This window comes from Neoarthrinium moseri, assembly GCF_022829205.1.
Source record: "Neoarthrinium moseri strain CBS 164.80 chromosome Unknown scaffold4_Wmoseri_CBS_16480, whole genome shotgun sequence".
Taxonomy (NCBI): domain Eukaryota; kingdom Fungi; phylum Ascomycota; class Sordariomycetes; order Amphisphaeriales; family Apiosporaceae; genus Neoarthrinium; species Neoarthrinium moseri.
The window spans coordinates 167,708-190,350 of NW_026055118.1; the positions used below are offsets into that span (position 1 = coordinate 167,708).

Sequence of the window (22,643 nt, forward strand, 5' to 3'; positions counted from 1 at the left end):
ACGCCTAGCCATGGTACGAATCAGGGAAAAGCTCCGTGCCTTTTTTTGCCCCGCGATAGACTGACTTGCAACCTGCAACATGCCACGGGGGGCTCAAGGGACGGGACCACAATAGAAACTTTTCTGACTTTTGGCCACGATCTGGCACGTACACAAGCAAGCCCGGCCGTGTGCGTCTGACAGAGCACACACAGCACAGGTACAGTACAAGCCGTCCCCTCCCTTCGCCAGCTAGTGAGAATCCGTCCGGGCTACATACTCCGCCCTAGTCGCCGGTAATTGATGGGGTGTGATGGTCTTGTAGTCGCCTTTGTAGAACACCCTGCATGTATTAAAGACCACTGGTGATCCCGCCCATCAGGATCAACCTCACCTTGTCACCCTGCAATAGCACCTGCTCACTACCCACGTTTGACGAACGCAAATAGCTGAGCATTGCCTGTTATTGGAGACCACTCGTTACCTTTTTGTCGCAACCAAACTTTTACCGCACCTTGTCTCGCAGATTCCTGCCCAGACAAGTAATATCTGGCCCGCCAAACACTCGACCCTTACAACTACTACTGCCACCCGCTACTAGTACTTAGAACAACTACGACTACTACTGCTGCTGCTGCTGCTGCTACTTTTATATATACCACAGAGACCAACCCTCCCACGGTCCCCTTTCCCAAATGACGATGCTTCTGGTCAACCCTCACGAGCTGCAGTCCTCCTCATACTACATGAACTACCGGTTGCCCACGCCGTCCTCGGCACCGTCCGTCATGAGCATCCTCAACATGGCGTCGCAGCACCACGAACACCACCCGGCGGCCAGCCCGTCGTCAGCCTCGGACAACGAGGTCGCGCAGGCGCTGGAGATCGCCCGCGAGAGCCCCGACGGCGCCAAGGACCCGTTCGTGAGCAACATCCTGGAGACGGCGCTCGCCCAGATCTGGGCCAACGTGCAGGCACACCCGGACTCGTACATCATGTCGCGGGACGAGTTTGCCGTCTTCAACTACTTCCAGCACCGGTTCGAGGGAAACAAGGTCGCCATCGCCGCCAGGAAGCGGTACTGGGACAACGCGACTGGCGTCTAAGGGCAATACTTCGGACCTTCTCCGGTGGCGCCTGGACGCGGGATTGGTGTGACAGCCAGTCCGCTGTTTGAGGCCTCGTTGCAGGGCTGCTCCCGATCGAACGAGATCGTGCAGCCTTAGCCCACCGGTGCATACGGCATGCGGTTGCTTGCGGTGCACGGAGGTGCATTTGCTTTTTTAATTATCTGTTTTCGACGCAACGAAGAGGCTTGGAGCTAGCCCGTTCTCCCTCCCTCTCAACCCCGCCATCGAGCGAAGGGATCCGACCGTCCGATCCGACAAATTGAATCCCCCCAAGGGTTCAATGCAGCTTGCCCGCGCGCACGGCTGCTCGGGTCTCAGACCATCTTCCTGTGGCTTCCGCCGCGGAACTCCCCCCCTTGCCCTTGACCTAGACCTTGACCTTGACCCTTGGTTGCTTGGGGGGGCGTGGGAGGAGAGGGACAAACCGAGGCCGCATGTCGCATGATCAGTGCCTTGGTCCTGCAACCCTCTTTGCACTCCACTCCGTGTTAGAAACATCCCTTGATTGAGCCACCTGCATTGTTTCGTCAGCAGCATCGGGATTTGGAGTTGGGCTGATATCCATTTTTGTGGCGTTTTCTTGCCTTGGGGCTTACGGCGCTTATTGCGATAGTCTGGCCTTTCTGCATTGCATTGACGTTATCGGGATACCACACTGGCTTCCGTCACGCCTCGGCACCGCGGTCAGGATCGCGGGATATGATCGACGAATAGCACCGGACAATGGGACATCACGGCGACTCGACCAAGCCTGCGACATCTGCTGCGCGGATGACTCGCGCTGGTGGCTCTCGCCACGGCTATCACGTTCAGGGCCGGCCGCGTCGGCTGAGCCCGTGGCTTTCGGTGGTGCTGGTCTTGCTTGGCTTGCAAGTCATCTCAGCTTCGGCCTCTAGAGACGTCTTGCAATGCTTGCAGGTCGCGCAGCCAGTGCTGTCTCCAACCGGGGTCACCCTGGGGTCGACAGCCAGCGACGGCGCGACCACCGCCGACACAGCTTCCGGCTCAGGCCGGCGGGCACCCTGCGATGTGTTGATAATGGATCACGTTTTCGCGTTCAGTTACGGGAGGCCGTTCATTGGTGGGTGACGGGAGCGACGATGAGATCTAATATAGAGCGATCTCTGACTTTTTTGATAGGCAATTATACCCCACCTAGCTGCGAATTCAACCGAGTTATAATGAACCTCACTGTTGTCTCTCAGGGTCGTCAGTTTGACAGACTCGCTGTGATGTATCTTGGTGACACTGAAATATGGCGAACCTCTACTGCAGAACCCACCTCGCCCCCTGGTATCCGGTGGACCTATATGAAGGACATGACCCAGTACTTATCCTTATGGAAGTCTAAACAGACCGTTATATTTGATTTGGGCAATCTCGTTAACGAGAAATATACTGGCTCCTTCAATGCAACGCTCACGGCAACATTCTTTCCCAGCTCGGCCAGAACGGACACGGCTGCGCCAGCCGATCTTATCATCCCAATATCCGCGAGGAAGGGGGCCTTCAAATCACCCAGCGCGTTTGTGCTACCGACGGATAACGCTACGAACACCGTCGCGCTGCCTCAAAACGCTAATCGTGCTGTGTTCTCTATTTCTGCTTGCGGTCAGGCCTCTGAAGAGTTTTGGTGGAGCAACGTTCCGGACTCAGATGTCTACACCTTCAACCGGACTGCGGGTGCATTGCCAGGTCATTCCCCTTTTCGAGAGGTACAGGTTCTCATTGATGGCCAACTAGCCGGTGTCTGGTGGCCCTACCCGGTGATATTCACTGGGGGTGTGGTGCCTAGCCTCCACCGTCCCATTGTCGGACTTGAAGCCTTCGACTTGTATGAGCATGAGATCGACATTAGTCCTTGGTTACCTATCCTATGTGATGGAACAGAGCATACTTTCACGATAGTGGTGGCCGGACTACAGAACGGGAAGAACGGCAGTCTCGCACTTGCACATCCTGTGAGTGACAACTGGGTTGTTACTGGGAAAGTGTTCGTATGGCTGGACGACAAGGGGTCAATCACGACCGGCGAGCGACCATTGATTGATTTTACTGGCCCGACGATTACACTTTCCCGAGCAGTCACGCAGAACTCAACAGGCTTCAATGAGACACTGGATTTCTCTGTCAAAGTTCAAAGACAGATCTCCATCAAAGCAACCATCAACTCGCAAGGCAAGACTGGAGAAGCTTCTTGGGCGCAAACATTAGCGTATACCAACGTGGCTCAGGTGACCAACTTTGGCTCCAATCAAATCAACCGGTTCCTCATCAAAGGACTCGATACTGCCACCGGCCCAAGTACCTTCTATCGGGCTGACTACAGCTATCCACTGTTTTGCGATTCGCGCGACACAGTTGATGCAGTACATGGCAACCGAACGCTTAACGCTCACTTGGCACAAGGACTAGAGCTGCAAGTCCAAGGCAACTCTGTCTTCCCTGACGGCTTGGAAGCTTTTGCAAACTCTGCCAGGGCTGAGGTTCCCAACTTTAGCGGATCTCTTCTGAATACATCCCGCGATGGAACAGCTTGGTTTTTCCTGACGGGCGACGGCGGAAATAGTTCCGGCTATGGATCAACGGCCCAAGTTTTCTACTTTGGAGGATTTCCACAAGGTGGCTCCCGCGGTAGCACCCCTGACGTCGTTGAACTATACTCCAGAAACGTGACAGCCGTTAATGGCACAATTGTACACGATTCGGAGAGAGCAGCTGGCGTTGGTTCGATCGACTTCACCGCCCTGTCAAGCCAGGAGAGCGCCACGGGTGGGTCGCAAGCCCTTTTCGCGCAGGCGCCACTCGAGGGAACAGGCCCAAGGGTATTCATGCATCCTAGCGAGGTGATGAATGAGGACACCAGCAGAGAGGCGTTTGCGGTAGGACTTCAGCATCCGATGGTTCATAGATGAAACGCATCTACTTTAGATTATCTACCTAGGCAATGAGTAATGTTACTAGCCAAATCGGTGGTGTCTACCCGAGCTGATTGCTGCTCGTGCTCGACGACCAGGGTGACGATGATATTCACGGCGGAAGCACGGCATCAGGTCAACCGCCCCTGCGTCGGAACGGACGCAGTAGCTGGTGATCTCGTGCGATCGCGTCCCGTTGGGCTGCATCCGTTATCGAGATCGGGTCCCAATAGTCCCTGTGAGCTGCCGGGGCGCCTTCTGGGGTCCAGGCAAGGGTGACACAGCCCTCTTCACAGTACTTTCGGTAGCAGGACCCGCAGGCCTGAAGGGGGATTGTATAGTACGTACGACTTACAATAAACGCTCTGGCGTGGTGCTAACCGATCATGCGAGAAAATCACTACATCAAACTTAGAGTAGTTTACGCTCCAATGTCATTCCCGGACAAGTCGCGTGGCTTTACTAGAAACAGCATCGCCGAAGAACCCGTCGTATCTGAGTTCAGTCCGCGTCTCTTGGCAATTAGCTTATGTCCCTTGCTTGGGATTGGGGCCACGCCAGCCTGCACATCTTTCTTATACTCTGGATCTAGCGCGAATCCACACTACGTACCCCCTTCGGCAGGAAAGCGGGGGCTCCTCAGAATCCCATGCCGACAAACGTATTACTGTAGTATTATTACAGTACCATAATGCCCATAATTCCGCGATCCTCAGGTGCTAGCAACTACCCAATGTAGTATTTGTTCATGGGTCAGACACAAAGAACCGAATCCCGTCGCGCGATACCGGGATTAGTTGCTCGACGTATTGCCGGATTCAGGATTTTACGACCGTGAAAGTCCAGCATCACTGGTCATTAGCTGCGGATGTCTTCTTCATACATGGGTTACGAGCATGACTCGTAATGCAGTTCAAAGCGTCCTTATCGTGACTCAGCAGTGACAGAGCCGTTGTGACTGGGAATTTGGCTTGTTCCTGGCAACCCTAGAGATTTGTATTCGCGAAACATTTTCTTATCTTTTCTCAACGCACACTTGACTGACGCTGTAGCGTAAGGGTGACTCCCCATAGCCACTAGTGGCTGTCAGGTCGACTGGAAGGCGTCACAGTTGAGAACAACGCGGCCTTGGAACTAGCAGTCTAAAGGTCCTCTCACGCGTGTTCTTCCGACTCACTAGAAAACTTCCTTTCTAGCTAGAAAATTTCCAGAATTCGCGTCTCTTGAGTGAAAGCCCCTGAAACAGACACACCGGCTGTCATGATCGATAGTCCGGAGATAGAGTTCGGGCGACCAGAACTCAGTTTCCAAAGAACCACTTCACGTAGATTCTACTATGTACCTCGACAGAAGTGGACAAGGGCCCAGCGTTAAGGGCTGGTAGCCTGGGCTTGACTCTCATTAGCCAGTGTACGAAGGAGGTATTTCCCAAACGGGTAGACGCGCGGGCTGCTTCCTTGCGGCTCCCCAAACTCTAATCGAGCTCCCTGGCATGCTGGCCTGCAGCCCAGACGTTCCCCCATGCTCCCCCATTCGGATCATGACGTGTGCCAGGTCCCTTCCGGAAAATGCGCTTGGCGCGGATGTCGCCGGCTGTAAGAAAGATACCGAAGTGTCTCCGTTCACGCCAACGGTGTGTCTGCCATGTTTGAGGTCCGACATCCGTACAGGTAACCTGATATATACGCCATGCTATGAAGTGTTGTACAGAGCTGTTTATCCGAGCGGAATAACGTTTGCATTGAGACAATAGCCGACGACATGCTTGTCGTATCGACGGGAATATACTTTTCAATTTTCATGGATGCGACGATTGCATCCTGTTGCGGATGTAATAAACAGGATGGATGGCAGCTGCGCCGCATGTTCGCACCAACGGACCGATATAGAGTTTCCGTGTCTTCATCACGAGCCACACTCGGACCTGGAGCCAAGTTGGCTGATCAGTATAGACTTCAAGTAACACTACTGAGCAGAGTTTCACGGCAACTCCGGCTCATGTATCAGGTGCCGTTGGATGATCCTAGGCGACAGATTTGGCATATAGTCCGACAGACTTTTTGATGCACACAAGCGAAGAAGTTTGTTTGCACGCAATCTTGGAGTTTTATTTCATTGCCGCTTACGTGTCTGCCGTTGATCTATCCGTTGATCTATAAGTGCTGACCAATCCTGGCTTCAACAGATCGAGATTCGTACCGTTGTGCCAATGCTTGACTGGAAGCTTCAGGGGCGTCATTATAACTAGCTTTCACGGCATTTGTCAAGCAAACCCCGTACGGTGTTTAGTCTTCGGAGGGATATCCGCTCGTACGCCGGGTAGAAAGTTGGCGCTTGAAGTCCAACGACACCCCTCAGGATGGGCTGGTTGTCCAGGACTGCCTCTGCGACTTTCTATCAATAGGATCCTCCACTTTCCGTCGGGTCAGAAGATCTTGTGACCGTCACGAGAAGCTAGAAGGTTACTGCTTTGTTGCATGCCGATTCCTTCTATCGGCTTAGCTATCACAAAACACTGAAGACCTAAGCACCAAGTCGTCTCGTTGCACAGCAAGTACTGTGGTTGCTGTATTGATCTTCTGGTATCCTTGAATATTGTATTCAAAATCTGTGCAACAAAAGCCATATCCATTCTGGCGCACATCCAAACTCCAGGCTCCAAACTCCAGGTACCGAACCAAAATGCTAATATCTAACTTCATAGCGCTGTGCTTGCCATTATGCAGCACCGTCGTCGGGGAGGCCGTTGTTCTCGGCTTTCTTTAAGAAGCCCTTGCTGTCTGCCTGTCCGATAGCCTTGTACCAGATGTTAGCCATCTTCTGATAACCCTTATCCACAGGATGAATGCCATCAGGAGCAAGATCCGATGGCAGCGGCCCGTCGAGCCCCTGCATGTCAGCAAAGATGATCGGCTTGCCCGCCTTTTGCAGAGTCGACACTAGACTTTGGTACTGGCTGTTGATTTGAACGCCACGTTCTTGCGCGCCGCTCTCTGCGTTTCGGATGAGACCTGACAAGACAACAGTGGCCTGGGGCGACTGAGTGTAGATGTCTGTGATCATACTTTGCATCCTTTCCCCAGCCTTAGGGATGTCGATATTCCGGATGGCATCGTTTGTGCCCAGGTTAATCAAAACCAGGTTGGGCTTATACTTGGGTGTGTCGGCATTCGACTTGGTGTGAACTTCGTCAATGATGAAGCCCGGCCACCCAGAGTTGTCGTTATCCTTCATGGTTCCGTTGGGATTGCTGCCGACCATGTTTACAGCGTTTCCCATGTCAACAATATGCTGCCTGAGGTCCTGACGGTACCCATTCCCATCACTGGAGGCCACACCATGGGTGATGGATGCACCCAGTGGCATTATCCGCAGGGGAATACCGCCAGCAAACGAGAAAGCCTTCACGTTATACCTCTGAGCATTTGGGTGCAAGTCCCTCCCTGTACGGGGTTAGCAGAGTGCTTGTAGACGTGATTGGGTTCTATACTCACCCAGTACAGGCGAGCATGCGCACGCAATCGCGCACAAGACGACCGAAAGTCTCTGGCCCAGCATGGTGATACTCTGTAGGTGATGTTGAGAGATGTGTCTGTCTACTCGATGAGATACATTCACTTAGTAGCGGCGCTGTTGTGGGTGCGGCAGATGTGTTCTTATATCATTCCTACTGAAGAAACAGAAGAAGTCATTCCGTAAAGCAACGCGACTCGACCGCAATGCTTCCTTCTCAGTGTCTTACATGCACAGGCACGCGCCTTCTCTCCGCCTTGTGGGTTAGCATCCTCTTTGAGAGTCGTCTATCCCTGCCCCGGTGCGGCTAGGCACCGCCTTTCAGGGCCCCCCTTGTCACCTGCGTGAGCCGGCTAAAGTTATCATAGCCATCAATTACTATGAACTGACTGCGCCGACTGTGGTATTGATCCCTCTTTGCGTGAATAAACTGGATCTCGTCTGGGCCTCGAAGAGACCAGGCGCGTTTCGATTTTCAGCTCCGTGCGCCGTTGTCGATCTTTTGCCTGTGGGGGGGTTTTCTAATAGGGATCCACGCTGTCTGGCCTTGTGCTAATCGTAAGCTAGACTTTCCTGGGCTTTGGCAGCAGCATTAGCCTCAGGGATCCCACACATTTGGGACTTCGAGACTCTTTCAAAACCTCTCAGGTGGACAATACATCTCCCCTGCTCACTGGCGAGATCGTAGCAAACTGCGCCTGATGGGCTCAAAACACTCTGTGCTAGTCCCAAATCGTAAGGCCCCATGGCTAATTCCCCGCGTGCTTGCACCCGGATATCAGGTGCGGTTATAGCCCAGAACCCACGAGGCAAAATGCAAAGTCCGGCTTCTGGCATTAGGCATCGCAACCTCGAGGACAACAGTCTCTACCGGCAGGATGCATGGGACCAAAAAAAGATCCCACTTGAGTCCCTCATGTCGCTGTCACGAGAGTTTCAGTATCTGGAGAATGCGACCGTGATGTCTCCAAACTCGTCTGGTTTCAATACAAGCTTTGACATCGTGCAGGTTTCATCCAGACTCTGACCCATGCACCCATGCGCAAACGGAGAACGCCTCGGCACGACTTGACTTGTAAACGACTGATTATTCTTGGGAGTTCGAGTAAGGATGGGGAATGAATTGAGTCGCGAATACCCAAGTATGACTAGCATTAGATTTTGCTTAGCTCCTAGCGTTGACAATATAGCTCCTTGTGTTACTATGAAATCTGTCAGACTACCCGCAGCAGCTCTGCAACCCACATCCCGCACGTCTAGCTACTCCAGATCTAGAACTCCGTCGGACGCGGTAAATTTAGTAGTGCGCCTCCGCTCAACATGACTTGGGCCAATATCCTCATTATTTACGAGTTACTGATGTTTGGCCGTTTTGCGATATGCAGACTTTGTAAGCTAATTGCCATTAGGCTGCTTGATTCGGCTAGCTAAAGAAGGCCGATGGGCCCTGTCAAGGTTCGGAACAAACCTTAATCAGTCTGGGACGCGCACCCAAAATAGTTCGTGATGGCTTCAAGTCCTACGGCGTATAATCCACTGATGAGGCTAAAGTCAATGCCTGCCGGGTCTCGTATGCGCATAGCCTACCAGTACTTCTTCTGGTGGCCCGCAATGGCGCCTCGTTCTATTTCTAAGCATGTGATAATCCCGTAGGATTACTCTCATTTCCGAGACTTTTATCCTGGAGCAACATCACTGTGTATTTCGCCCACATCTTAAACAATTTTATTGTACACAACATATGCTTGAGCCTACTTGGAAGGCTTAAGGTTCGAGTCAGAACCCGGCGCTGCCGTTGCGATGCAGGGTTTGTATCCGCCTCAAATGGCACAACTAGACGAAGTACTCGTTCTATCTAAACGAGTCTTCAAGTAAAGAACTCTGAACTGTGCTGCCTAGAGGGTTCAAAGAACAACTAAGAGTTCTTGGTGGCGTCGAACCTAGTTTTCTCCGATCCATTTCCTGCTTCCTTCCACGTTACGAAATGCTCCCTCGGGCTTTCGATCTCATTCATGTACGTCAGCATAGCCCCATCTTTGTAGAGCTTGAGGGTACCGTTGAATTCGTATAGAGTGCACGCAGCCCTCAATTGCTGCAAAGCCGACTTCCTTTCATGCGATTGGGAGGTGACCAAGCCGTAGATTCCTCTCGCGAGGCGAATGCATTCATCCTCAAAATTAAGAAAGTTATGGGTTGAGTCAGGCCAGTCTTCTGGGTCGGCATATATCACGACCCCGTCGCGTATCTCCATCAGCAGCTCGTATGCCTCCTCGAGACGATTCTGACGGTACAACACCACGGAGAGTGTCACTTTGCCCAGCAATGCTTGAAGTTTGCAACCCTGACGCCACAGTAGCTCTATTGCGTCTCTTTGCTGTTGCTCCGCCATCTTCCCCTTGAAAGACGCCAGTAAGCGTCCATATTTTCGAAGAAGTCCGGCAAATAAGTGCTGCTTCCGGTCCAGCTCAGAAGTCTCTGGTAAAGCATTTCTGTGGGGCATCAAGGCTTCCCAAGTGATCTTTCGGGTAGCCATTGTCCCAAATCGACTTACGCTGGCGACGTACCACTCGATGCGGCCGATATGGCAACGCTTAAGTGATGCCGCCGCCGCAGCATACGTCAGTATATGCTGTGCTACTTCGACCGGTGGAGCTAGGTCAGCAAGATACACATAACTATGTTTAGTCAGTGACAGAAGTCTTGACATCAGCGATGCAACCGTATATAAGAGATGCCGCGATGCGAACGATAAGAAAAGGGCTATACACAAGAGCAAAGTAGGACCAGGCTCCTGCACGCATGTAATGAATCGTTCGAAGTATTCGTGAAGAAGCTCGAACGCGCTTTGCACTTTGCCTACACTAAGAAGGGCATTTGCGTCGCCTATCTCTCGTCCCCATTGCGCCGTTTTCCCGCAGGTGAAAAGTGTCTCAGACTCCATGTCCAGACGCAGAAGTCCACTCTCGCAAGAGGACTCGACAAATTGATACGAGATCTTTATAATATCGTTAGGAAATCTTATTGAGTCTGGTGACATGATGATTCGTGGAAGCGTGGGGTCCCTTAGAGGCCTTGATGACCGCAGCTTTTGTTTCAACGGGCATCCGCTACGACTTTCCACCGCACCGACGGCTCCAGGAGACCCTCCAGCTTGGCGATAATGTGCGGACAGCCTTGCCTGCCGTTCATCATCTCGAATAACCGTGTGTTGACGCATATTCACTTTGCCCCAGCCCCCATCCTTTCGGCGAGCAGCACCGACTTTCTTCGCGTGGACTCGAATCAGTTTGCGAGCACAGTTTGACTTCTGAAGACTGTCTGGGCCAGAGGGCACCTATTGAAGGTCTCCCGCTTGAGAGTCTGCCATTCTGCCGCAGTCTCACGCTGCTTATGAACCGCGCGAGAGGCCGACAGGCGGCTTCTGTGCTAAAATCGCTGGGGATATACGCCAGTAGAAGATTATCAGTCTCGCAGCCCCTTGGTTTAATTACCAAACGAGAAAATGCGCCTTGTATGCACGTATGTCGTTCAAAACAAGCCAGCAGGCGATTGAATAGAGGCGTGTTTCGTAAGGCAAGGTGTCCGCAGGTTTTACAATGTAGCACTCAAGAGTGAAAACACCACCAGCACCATGCACATGTCGTATGTATCACTACTACAGTACCATCCATTGTCCTGGGACTGGCCGCCAGATCTAAGATGGCTCAAACGAGAGCTCACAGACCATCATCCATTTATAGAAGCACGAAGCATTGACCATAGTTTATTCGTATGAGAATACCGGTAATAGCAACTGTAAAAAGGAGCGGCAGCAGCAGCAACGGGTCAAGCGAACGATTCCATTCGGTTGATTGGACACCTGCTGCGGCTTGGTCCGTGAGCTCCCGTTCGAGTTTCCTGAGATTGGCGGCAGTGGTATGTATGCACGGTAGTTCGACAGGAAGGTTGGTTCCACACTGGCTTGAATCCAATGATTGATCTGAAGTGTGCCTTCCATCGAGTTTCCTTCCTTTATTGCCTTGGAAGGATGCCTTCCCTAGGTAGAAGGTTCAGTCTTCCACGTAGCACCGCTAGCAGCGCTATCAACTTTCAGTCAATGACCTGTATGGCGATCTGAAATTTGGGTGCCATCATGCATCGCTACCAAAGCCTTGTCTGAAAGCAAGTTCTGGCTTGCTATTTCTTTGGTTATTTGACCTTCAGTCTTCTCGAGACATTCTGTCAGCCATTCTCCTCTGAAACAAAGGCTCTGCTGGCAACTCATAATAGCGAATCCTGAATCCTGCAAGGAGGAACACGGGCGACACGAAGACAGTGTAGGTTTAGGGAAAGTCGTATGATTCTCGCCGAGTAGGCTTATGAATTCGGAACGCAAGGCAAATGTCTCGTGCGGAAAATGCGCGAAAGGACTGTAGAAAAGAGGTATTAGATTCCTCCCGATGCTACATTTTCGCCACTACCAGTGAGCGTAGGCTTGGTAATGGCAGTAATGAATCATGAAGTAGTTTTTTGACACACATGACGGAGTGTCAGCCATAGCGCTTGAAACCGTCATCTCCGTTACAACCCCCTCACAAAATCTGCCAATTACTTAGGTAGTTGACTGGCCGCTGATATCAGGTCCATAGGCGTAAGCGGGGTGTTTCCCAATAGGCTTATAGAAGTCTACGACCAGGCGAACTGTTATCGGATGTCTGAGCTCGTGTTTTGTGCTTAGGAGGCGGTGGTCGAGCGAGTGGGACAACTCCTGCGTCCAACGGCTTGAATGCCATCGGAATTGCATAGCATGCTGTACCGACTACTTCCGACCAACTACGCAGTCATTGTCGAAGAGTCGCTGCTACATGGCCTCTACAAAAATGCTGCATCAATGGTCAGGTGGCAAGTGGAGTATGAAGGCACAGAGCGTTCCGCATTCCTGTTTGTCATTACTCTCTGTCTTCTCCAACGGAGCGATGAAGTGTTTGTATATTGGAGTTTGGAGTCAATGGAAGGTACCAGAGGCCGCTAATCAGCCCCCATTACTATAGATGTGAAGTCACTTCCTTAAATGACAAATGTGGATAATAGACTAGCGCTGCAAAACTTAGTTGCGGATATACTGGTTCATCAAATCACTTTCACTACACATCGTAATCATTCATTATAAGCATTATTGCGTGTCTCACATCGTATTTCTGCACATGCGTGAAATCTTGTTTACCATACGGTGCTCTGGAGATTGCTGCAAAGGCCCTGTTGCTATTAGATCCTCCGTTCCTGAGCCACCGTAAAGTATGCATTGTTTTTCTGGATCATCGTAGCACTAGGAGTATCCCTTCACCTGATACCTTGAACTAACGTACTCCTTCAGTTATAAAGTCTCACCTTGATTCCAAGTGTGAGTGATTCAGTCTGCCATGAGGAAATCACAAGAATAGGCATCTCTGACCATAGCCTTTACCGTGAGTGTGTTATTGACGCGAGGGTCTCCTTGGTCTCCTGCGCGTGCCTGGGCCACCGAATGGTGCTACAGGTCGATAGAGTTTGGGACTCTCATTTACCGGCCTCATAACTTTTTCTGGAGCCGGAACTGTCCCTTGTGCAATACCCTTGTCACGAGAAGACTCAGCTTCCACTGACTTCTGCTTCAATGGATATGACGACGGTGCAACAGGGCCAGAGTTGACTACCCGCGAAATACTCAGGTTGCGGCCTTGCATCAGTTGAGAAGTCTCATTCTTAGGATCTTCATCTGCTATATCAAATTTTGGTTGCAGGCCTGGAGGCCATTCACCCCACTCTTCAGAAAATGCGGTACCAGTATCACGGATTCGCCACCCAGACTGCCTCCGGAGTGGTGACGGACCCGGCCTAGTGACTGACAGTGTTGGTCCAGTTAACTGTATTTCGGATGGCATTGGCCGTATCTTGATCGGCTTCACGTGCTCCTCGGTCGCATCATCATCTGAGTGGTTCCTGCTAAGGTCGGGCTGAATGTTTCTTCTATGAACAGGCTGTATTGGTATGATACGTTCAGGGGTAGTACCAGGTGGTGGACGATCCGGTGGGTTTGGCCTGCGCCTACTCGATCCTGGAGAGTGACCCGGCCCTTCATCATGCCCCTCGTCTTTTTGACGTTCGAGTTCCTCTTTAACTGCTCTGATCACAGCCTTCTCAATTCTGTGTATACCTTCCGTGAATGCGTTGGGGTGTTCGAGAGCTGTATCCCGAGATCCAAGGCGGAATTTCTGCTTGATTGCTTCTAGCTCCTTCTTTGCTTGTATTGCCGCCCGCCGCTCGATTTTCAGGTTCTGCGTCAACATTTTCCTGAGGTCTTGTTAGTACCTAGCTACTGGAGTGGCGATAGTTCATTACATACACCTTCGCTTCATTAATTTCATTCTTCATCTTTTCGCCATGGAGCAGGAATAGCGTTGCGACAAGATTCGCACCATGTGTGGTGGCGCTCATCAGGGCCCTCAGCTCTGCAATGTCTGGTTTCCTTAGCACCCATAGAAGCTGAGTCCATAGGGCCTTGACACTACTATTCCCACTGTCATAGATACGAGTGAAGGTCTCCACGAACTTCCAGATGCGCTCTTGGACGAGGGCACATTGACCCTCAATAGTCTTGACCAACTTCTGTCGTGATATCTTCTTCTGATCTACCAAGCCCTTATCCGTGTCCTCAACTGTTTCAGAAAAATGAGTTAAAAGAGTTGTAAAAGCCGTGGTTTCCATGAAGAAATCTTTCACCTCCTTCGGAGCTGCGCGGACACCTCGAATGTAGTAATTTACCTCCGATGTCAGCTTGATCAAACCCCCCGCGATTTGGGAAATCGCGGAAAGCCCTGATACAACCTCCATCAAGAGTTCAAACAGGGGTTGGTTGGCGAATGAGTAGCTTTGCCACTTGATTCTCGTTGCTCAAGGGGTTTTATGAACTGTTACTTCGTTGCATGATAGCCCTGCTCAGATCCATAATGGAAACTGGTAGAATGTTCCCAAGTGATATACAGAGCCTTGCCGCTACTTTGAAGACAAGTGGGTGACTTGTGAGCTAACTCTATTGGATGACCATTCCATCATAACAAAGAGCCGAACATGGGATTAGTCCCTTCCAGGTGATTGTGCAGATGCCTTGCGGGGAATAATGCATTCGTCATTGGCCACCATAGATTGTTCTGCATCCCGCCAAGGTCACAGCCTTCCGCTTCATGCACATCAATCCTCAACTATGGCGGACCGGTTCGCTGGCGCCTTCTGGCAACTACTGCGGTAGAGAAGCAGACCACACTGATATGAGTCTCGGATGGGCTGTTCAGCTTACAGCCACTTTAAGGGCCCGCACATGAATAATTTCCAGCTAGCAAACACGCAGTCTTATTTCATTTTGCCAATAGAACACGTTCAATGAATTTCAATATTCGATCTATCTTTTCTTAATTGTAGCATTGGAAGTTAGTAATCATATCAAGGTATGTAGATGCCAGCCCGGTTCCCTCGCTACGATGTATTATACTCTACCTGTGTTTGCTTGGTCCGCGACCAAGATCGTGTTGAAACCTGTAGGCTTTGACCACAAGCTTTCTTGCGGCAACGTAGGTCAGTGCACGAAGAATGAATGATGACGAGACTTGAACAAGTGGACAGGTGATAATGTTGGGGCCTTTAATGTGATAAATCTGGGCGTATGTCACTGCAGTACGAACACATATTCGCCCTTGACATGCTTGGCCACCGGATCTTGGGCCTTCATGGCACTGGAAGGAGGGACGTGCTTGCGGCGGTTAGCGTGAATGTTCTCGGCACTGGCGAAGTATTGACGTCGCGGGTATAGTGCTACATATGGTGCACGCCATGCCGAGCTCGATGTCGTCTGCGATGATGCCGCTGGGGTTGAGACGGCGCTGAAAAATCCAGAACACAGCGAAAAGCTGATGGCGATAAAGTCTTAGATCGGTGCAATGGAATTCACAACGATGGCTATCGTCCGACTCGGAGGTTTGATGCTGGGGATGGTTGAAAAGCTCTTACGTGTTGGCGAAGGCATCTAGGCTGAACTGGAAGCAAGTGTTGGCCAACGCGTGGAGGACACCGTCATCGTGTTCCTCCTCGGCTTAATCATCATCATCGTTCTGAGTGAGATCAATGACAGGCGGCGTGGCATGTACGTCGCCTTCCAGGGGTTTCTGGATACTCTGAGAGTGGCCAACTGCGGCCAGTCGCCGAATGGATCACCGGCCTCGAAATGCTTGATGCCAGGGACGATGTTTAGGAAGTCGCCCGCTTGGTTGTAGTGGGATCCTTCCGCAAAAACGGGGTCACCAAAGAGCACGTCGTGATCCTCTTTCGTGAAGGTTATGCCCGAATTTAGGTTGGTCGCCAAGCTGGGAATCTCACCCCAGTCGGACGTCTGGCCTCGTGCGCTGTGGAACAATACCATCTGCTCCTCGTCAAACGGAACCAACTTATCGGCTCATGATACGACCTGTGGGTGTTCCAACACGTTGGCCGCAAATGGGAACCCGGCCTGGATTTCCGTCAAGTCATCAACAGAGATGTTGCCGGCGCAAAGGTACTCGTTCGATAGACACCAATGAGGAGCGGCGCAGCGTTCACGCAACAAGCAAGGCCCATCATGCACCTGACAACGCTCGGGACTTTTCGAGATGTCGCCGTCCACACGTCTCAATGCCGCGTCCGCTTCGCGGAAGCACGCTTCTCGGCCCACGTTGATGCTCAGCCGCTCCAGCCCGATGTGAAACGAACTCTTGCACCAGGCATGGCCGCATAAATGCGAGAAGGTGATCTTGTTATCCACTCTCAACCACCCTGACAACTCCTCCTTGTCCTTCTAGGGCCAGAAGTTTGCATAGATGGCGAAGGGTTTCTTGTGGGCATCGCAGCCGCTCACCCTGCGGCCATAGTAACGGCCTCCGCCCCTTGAATTGCTGCCGCCGTCCAACCATCCTTAAAGCGTTTGATGCATAGAAGAAAGTGGCGCCCAGGAAAGCCCCAGCGGGAGGCCAGCGACGCAAGCGCCTACTTCTTCACAATAGCTCTGGTACGCCGGGCGGTATTTTACGAAATTCTTGAGATCCGCCGCGACCCAGGAAGCCTGGTCGGCGTGTCCGCGTTTGCACTTCTCTTCGCGGATGTAGCCGCCGGCTTCATCAGACTCGTCAGATTCATTGAGTAGCTCGTCGAGCTCGTCAAACTTGTCAGGCTTATCAAGCTCGTCATTGCTGCCTAGTGGTCCGGCGGGCTGGCCACGAACGTCGTGCTCCGTGTTGTCAACTTTCCGCGGGGAAGGCTGTGGGGCAGATGGAGACGGCGAGAGCTCGCCAACCTCGCGACATAAGAAGGAGTGCCAGCTGGCTGTGCATTGGAGGGAAGGCCAGGCAGCGGCCCTGTCGCACCCGAGGCTGGTGCAAACGCCGAAATCACACCGGTTTGAGGCGCAACAGGGAAAGCCGGCGAGGCAGCGGCGGCAGGGGGAGGCGCGTGGAATTGAAAAGGCACAGACGGCGGAAGCAGCGCCGAATTAGGGAGACTCCTGTCTAGGGCTGCATCTTGGGTGATCATATGAGCCAAGGCACTCTCATACTTGGCGACCTGATCGGTAAGCCTACGGCCAAGACGATGGAGGCTGGCGTCAAGCCGAGAGAAGGATTGGGCACGGATGGCTCGATCGCGGTCGCGCTGAACAAGCTGCCTCTGATGTTGTAAGCTCAAGATATTTCCACGCCTGGCTTCAGCACTCTCTATCTGGTGGCGGCGATTATGGATGTTAGTATTAATGGCGCCGAATCTCAGGAAAACTGACCTCGCTAGGATGCCTGACGTAAATGACATCCACGGGTGCGCCGGATGGCGACGGGAGCGACCTGGCGATGGCGTCAATCTCGGGAGCCACGGCAGGACCGTGTGGCTGGCAAGAGGCGGCCGGGCGAGGAGACGAGTTGATAGTAGTAGATAAAGCAGCATGGAGGACCGTTGAAAGACCGGGTGGCGGGCAGTTAACCGAATGACTCGGCCCGGCCGAAGCACAACGGGCTGGGGGGCTCTAAGCCGGCAGCGGGATTGAGGCCTCCGGTCTCGCTGACATTAGGCGTGCTGTGGCCTATGGCGGAGGAGACGTAGATGTGGGGGCCGCCGGGAGGCTGATTCTGGCTCGGCACGGCGGAGGGGTGTTGGCCGGGATGAGCAGCTTTGGGATGAGCGGCCGGATGAGTATATAGACCGCCGGGAACCTGCGCCGGCCTCGCCCGTACATTAATAGCGGCCGGGGGGAGGAAGGTGGCGGGGGACTGGTTGAGTCCTGGATGAGTGTTGACCCTAGCGGCGTGGTCGAATCCGGTGGCATAATGTGCGGCACTGTCGAATCCGGCGGACATGATGGGAGCCTGTGTGAGCCGCGTGAGCGTATGGGTCGGCAGAAGGCTGGCTGGCTCCGGAAGGAAAGCATTGCCCGACATGATCGCCGAACGAGCCGGGAGGCTGATAGACGCCAGCCTGGGGGTGAACACCGGTGGCAGATGACGGCCGGAGGGAATGGCTGCCAGATCGGGCACGGCGGCGGAGTAGAGCCTAGCGGTTGAGGTTTCAGCGGTTGAGTGACGGCCGACGGCGAAGCCAGAACCGCCGGGGTGACAAGTCGTTGCTACTGGTAGGTTAGCGCCAGGTTCAATTCTGTTATAGTAAAGCTGTTCCCAACGCGGCGTTGGCCAGGGCAGGGCGACAGGGACGGCCTACAGGTGTTACTGAATACATCTCCTGACTGGGCGGAACGAGCAAGCTGTGAAGGCCTCGCCGGTAAATTACCTGTAGAGCTGAAATGGCGCTCTTCAAGCTGGCCAGCAGGCTGCGGCGGCGCAACACGGGTCAGGGCTGGTAGAAGACTAGTTCAGGTTCAGCGCGGCGGCAGGGCGTCAACCGGCATGAGTATTAGGGCCGGCGGGAGAGTGGTTGAGGCCGACCAGGGTGCGAGAGAGTGAGTTCATTCCGTTCCCGCTAACAAGCTGCTTGCGGTTCTTCTAGGGCCAGAAGTGAGCATAGAGGGGAAAACGTTTTAGTAAACTACGTAAGTCCATAGATATGCGTGACAGTCGTATAGTCCACTATGGACGCTAAGCAAATATAGTCACCGCGGCTCCACTTCTGTGCTCCAGCGTTCATGGTGTTGGTTTTCTGTATTACTAAGGCTCACGGAGTTAAGGATTTCGCATTAGGCAGCTCGCTTTTTCGCATACATGACACTCAGCCACATGAGTTTGGCTATTTCCGTCTCACCACCATCAGCCAGATGTACGTACGGGGCCGTCTCTCTGAGATCAAGTATTTGAAGAGTTCACAAGACCGGATATAGACTTCGTTGAGTCTTCCGCAACACGCATCTAAAAGGGCATCGTACATCCAATAGCATTATGTCAATCGATCTCACTGACCAAGTTCCTGCCACGGTGGCACTGTTCCCCTCGTTTCACATTTGTAACGCGTTTTACAAAGCTATTAACCACCAACCCATCGGCGTGCATGTACTCATTCCGAAGGATAGACCAAGCGGCAAGCGTCCGCTGCTGGTCAGAATCCACGGCGGCGCTTTCTCTGAAGGCTCCAGTGACACCTGGCTTCGACCATGGTAAGCACCGAACTCCCATCGAGTAGCTAGAGAGTGACACCGTACCCGAGGATCATCGAATTGGCGTTGAAGCATAAGGCCATCCTAGTGATGCCAGATTACCGCTTGAGACCCGAGGCAGAGTTTGCCGACCTCATCGAGGATATGCGCGACTTCTGGACGTGGGTCGGCACCTCGCTCCCGCAGCTTCCAGGGATTGAGGTCGATGTGAACAACCTCGCCATCGTTGGGGAAAGCGCAGGCGGCACCCTGACGGCGCAGACTGCGCTGCTGGGGATGATCAACCCCATCAGGGTGATCCTGATGCAATACCCGGCACTGGACATCGAGGGCCACCTCAAGTGGCTGGAATCCCTCCCGGAAGACCAGAAAGTCAGCGAGGCAGTGCTCGACCAGCACCTGGCGGGTAGCATTTCAGGCCATATCTTCACCCGCGTGCCCAATGGGTGGAGGATGAACCTCGCCTTCAGCATGATGCACAACGGACGTTTCGCGGATATGGCTAAACAGCCGTACCTGGACCCAATGAAGAGCCTCGAGTCAGCGCCGAAGATGCCCCCGGTTTTCTTGTTCCACGGGCGGCAAGACACGTTAGTCAAGGTCGAAGGATCGGAGACCTGGGCTAAGAAACTGAGGGAATTACAACCAGACGTCCCGCTGCACTTCGTCATCAGAGACGGAGAGCATTCCCTCGACGAGGACGATAGGCTGACGACGCCATGGTTGCAGGAACCGATTGAGTTTGTTGAGCGGTTTTGGCCACATCGTGATGGGGATATCTAGGTATTGAAGCAACAACTGGAACCCGGATCACTATTTGCAGCTCTTCATTTAAACATTCACATGGTGCAGTCACAAAGAGAGTGAAACGTGGTGAGTCCAAGGGGACTGGCCCCAATTCGTCTAAACTTCCCAACTCGTCTGGTCAGCTCTATCTCCCAGAGCCCACCAGTGAGTCTGGGGGATGACTGCAGAAGAAGCTAAGTATTGTACAAGAAATATGTAACATTGATCCAAAATGCTACAAGCCCCCAAGGAAAATCTTTTTCGCCAATGTCCAGGTCCCATACCCTATATTGCCGTACCAAAGGAGTGTCGTGAAAAATGGAAGGTCATAACAGATGCTGAGAGGTTATGATGGTGGTCTCGTCGTCTTCACCACAATCTACTGCAGATCAACAGCCAACTCTCGGTTCGACGAACCGGACGAGGGCTTTGGAAAAAGAGTGCTTATGAGAAGCTGCCGCCTAGTTCCAGCGACGCTTGTAGGTGACAGCGGCCGGGCAGTTGGACACAGTGACAGTCTGAGCCGCAGGGCAAACGACACCGCTGCCTCCCGCAGTAACTGTGACGGTCTGAGTTGTTGCAACGTGACCGCTGGCCGTCACAGTGATGGTCTCAGCGGATCCGCCGTTACCTCCTGCCGTGACAGTGATTGTGGACCCAGCGCCAACAGTAACAGTGGGAACGTCAACGGCAGAAGCCGAGGCAGTGATGTAGACAGTGGAGGCCTCAACGGCGCCAGGAGCTGTAACGTATACAGTCGATGCCTCGGCGGCAGGGGCAGAAGCAGTGACATAGATGGTGGAAGGCTCGGCGGGGGCAAGCACCGGAGCACTCTGAGTGACGGGCGAGTTGGAGGCGGTCATTGTGACGGTGGAGTACTGGCCGTTGTTACCGGCGGGAACAGTCAACACAACAGTCTGAGGGCCCCCAGGAGATCCGGAACCAGCAGCAGGAGGAGCAGAGAAAGTAACAGTGTTGGTCAAGACGCTCGAAGTTGAGCCACCACCGACAGTCAAAGTCACAACCGAGACGATGGGAGTTGCAACGTGGGTGACACTGGCGGTAGGGATAATAGTCATGGAGCTGGTGAGAACCTGGCTGCCCATAGTGACTGTGACAACAGTCGCAACCGGAACACCACCAGAGTGCGTGGCAGAAGCAGTGACTGCGTCGTTAGAGCTGGTAGACTTGCCATCCTCGCCGCCGGAACCAGTAGGGAATGAACCAGTGCCGCCACCGACTCCAGTCTCAGTAGGGAATGGGAAGGCGGTAGCAGCGCCGGAGCTTGCGGTGACAGTCAAAGTGACGACAGATCCGCCGGCGTTGGTGTGGGTGAGGATAGCAGAGCTGCTGACAATGCTTTCAATGACGGACGAGTGAATGGAGCTAGCCTCAGAGACTGGGCAGACAGTGGTGGTAACATCGATGATGCTAGTGGCCAGGACAGTCGTGATAGCTCCGGAAGGAAGAGTTGCCAGAGCGCTGGACAGCTCAGCAGTGTTGCTGGCAGCAGGGCAGTTGGTGACAGTAGGGGCACAGGAGATGATGGTCTGGATCGAGGTAACACCGATGGTCAAGGTGGTGACGCCTCCAGCACCGGCAGTAGCGGTCGAGTTAGCGAACGGAGGGGCGATAGTGGTGTGGTTAGCGAAAGGGGCCGAAGCAGTGGCCGGAGAGTTGGAGCTGGCGCTCGCACCACCGGTGCCGGTGACCAACGGAGGCGCAACCGGGAACGAAGAGGTGGCAACGGCAGAGAACGAGGAGCTGGACGCAATAGAAGCAATCGACTCGGAAGAGCTGAGACCAGAAGCTGATGCCGGGGAGTTGGAGCTCGCGGACTGAGCAGCGGAAGACTGAGGAGGAGTAGTGCCGTTGGTAGAAGGCTGGAGGACAGGGTAGCTGGTTCCAGCGGCAGGGTTCTCAGCGACTGCGGTGGAACTGGCACCTGAGATGGCGGACGAAGCTGACACTGCGTCGGTAGAACTGGCGCTCACAGCAATGGAAGAGCCACCGACAGGGGGCTGAACCGGGTAGTCGGTTCCATTCGAAGGGCTGACAACAACGGGAGTATCGGTCTCTTCGGGCGGACAGTCGTCCTCGGTGCTGCTGGCCTCGGGGAGGGCTGAGGAGGATACAGAGGGGGCAACGACAGTGCTGCTGCTGCTGTTGCTGTACTGGACCGCCCGGCCATTCACCTGTCTGGCGTGGATGTGTCTCAAGTTGACTGCGGTTGCCTCCGAGGAGAGCAAGAAGATGGCGGCGACGACGCCGGATGCTGAAAAGCGCATGGTGAAGAGAAAGTGTGGGCTGAAAGTGTGGTTGAAGAGAAAGAATGACGAAACGAATGGGGCGACCGGGCACCGAAGAGAGAGAAATGTCAGCTGGCTGAACACACGAAAGAAGGTGGTGAAGACGAGGTGATGAACCAGATGTAAGTTACATCGAGAGGGAATGAGTGCTCTCTTAATACTCCCCTCCTCTGGCGTTGTTCCAAGCCGGTACTGCACCGCCTTGGCACGTATACACCGCCGAGGAGGAGGCTCTCGCCCTGAAAGCATATGACATCCATCCTTGTCTTTCCTCTATCTCCGAAAGTTTTCAATAGAGTTGCGTTAAGTTGTTGCACCATCTCCCAGGCTTAGTGTCGACGGTGGTCCCTAGCGGGCTATAGTCCGGAGGCCTGGAGCATGT

The 22,643-nt window shown here is 53.2% G+C and overlaps 8 protein-coding genes across 8 annotated transcripts; 3 read left to right on the forward strand and 5 right to left on the reverse strand.

Moving 5' to 3' along the window:
- Window positions 1-680: 680 nt before the first annotated feature.
- On the forward strand, window positions 681-1,085 carry JN550_001853 (uncharacterized protein; the record flags this gene model as incomplete). Its single annotated transcript, XM_049313083.1, has 1 exon — window positions 681-1,085. The coding sequence occupies one exon, from the start codon at window positions 681-683 to the stop codon at window positions 1,083-1,085; it is 405 nt and encodes a 134-aa protein (XP_049175914.1).
- A 747-nt stretch (window positions 1,086-1,832) lies between these two features.
- Window positions 1,833-4,203, forward strand: JN550_001854 (uncharacterized protein; the record flags this gene model as incomplete). The annotated part of the gene is made up of 3 exons (XM_049313084.1): window positions 1,833-2,190; window positions 2,250-3,991; window positions 4,126-4,203. The coding sequence occupies 3 exons, from the start codon at window positions 1,833-1,835 to the stop codon at window positions 4,201-4,203; spliced, it is 2,178 nt and encodes a 725-aa protein (XP_049175915.1).
- A 2,542-nt stretch (window positions 4,204-6,745) lies between these two features.
- Window positions 6,746-7,585, reverse strand: JN550_001855 (uncharacterized protein; the record flags this gene model as incomplete). The annotated part of the gene is made up of 2 exons (XM_049313085.1): window positions 6,746-7,470; window positions 7,522-7,585. The coding sequence occupies 2 exons, from the start codon at window positions 7,583-7,585 to the stop codon at window positions 6,746-6,748; spliced, it is 789 nt and encodes a 262-aa protein (XP_049175916.1).
- Window positions 7,586-9,455: 1,870 nt separating this feature from the next.
- JN550_001856 (uncharacterized protein) lies at window positions 9,456-10,073 on the reverse strand (the record flags this gene model as incomplete). The annotated part of the gene is made up of 1 exon (XM_049313086.1): window positions 9,456-10,073. One exon carries the CDS (start codon window positions 10,071-10,073, stop codon window positions 9,456-9,458), a length of 618 nt encoding a protein of 205 aa, XP_049175917.1.
- Window positions 10,074-12,993: 2,920 nt separating this feature from the next.
- On the reverse strand, window positions 12,994-14,504 carry JN550_001857 (uncharacterized protein; the record flags this gene model as incomplete). The annotated part of the gene is made up of 3 exons (XM_049313087.1): window positions 12,994-13,849; window positions 13,902-14,214; window positions 14,474-14,504. 3 exons carry the CDS (start codon window positions 14,502-14,504, stop codon window positions 12,994-12,996), a joined length of 1,200 nt encoding a protein of 399 aa, XP_049175918.1.
- A 714-nt stretch (window positions 14,505-15,218) lies between these two features.
- On the reverse strand, window positions 15,219-18,703 carry JN550_001858 (uncharacterized protein; the record flags this gene model as incomplete). Its single annotated transcript, XM_049313088.1, has 9 exons — window positions 15,219-15,459; window positions 15,697-15,968; window positions 16,032-16,379; window positions 16,572-16,903; window positions 16,975-17,293; window positions 17,352-17,456; window positions 17,632-18,188; window positions 18,350-18,415; window positions 18,673-18,703. 9 exons carry the CDS (start codon window positions 18,701-18,703, stop codon window positions 15,219-15,221), a joined length of 2,271 nt encoding a protein of 756 aa, XP_049175919.1.
- A 553-nt stretch (window positions 18,704-19,256) lies between these two features.
- JN550_001859 (uncharacterized protein) lies at window positions 19,257-19,949 on the forward strand (the record flags this gene model as incomplete). The annotated part of the gene is made up of 1 exon (XM_049313089.1): window positions 19,257-19,949. One exon carries the CDS (start codon window positions 19,257-19,259, stop codon window positions 19,947-19,949), a length of 693 nt encoding a protein of 230 aa, XP_049175920.1.
- A 464-nt stretch (window positions 19,950-20,413) lies between these two features.
- On the reverse strand, window positions 20,414-22,240 carry JN550_001860 (uncharacterized protein; the record flags this gene model as incomplete). Its single annotated transcript, XM_049313090.1, has 1 exon — window positions 20,414-22,240. One exon carries the CDS (start codon window positions 22,238-22,240, stop codon window positions 20,414-20,416), a length of 1,827 nt encoding a protein of 608 aa, XP_049175921.1.
- Between the last annotated feature and the right edge of the window lie 403 nt (window positions 22,241-22,643).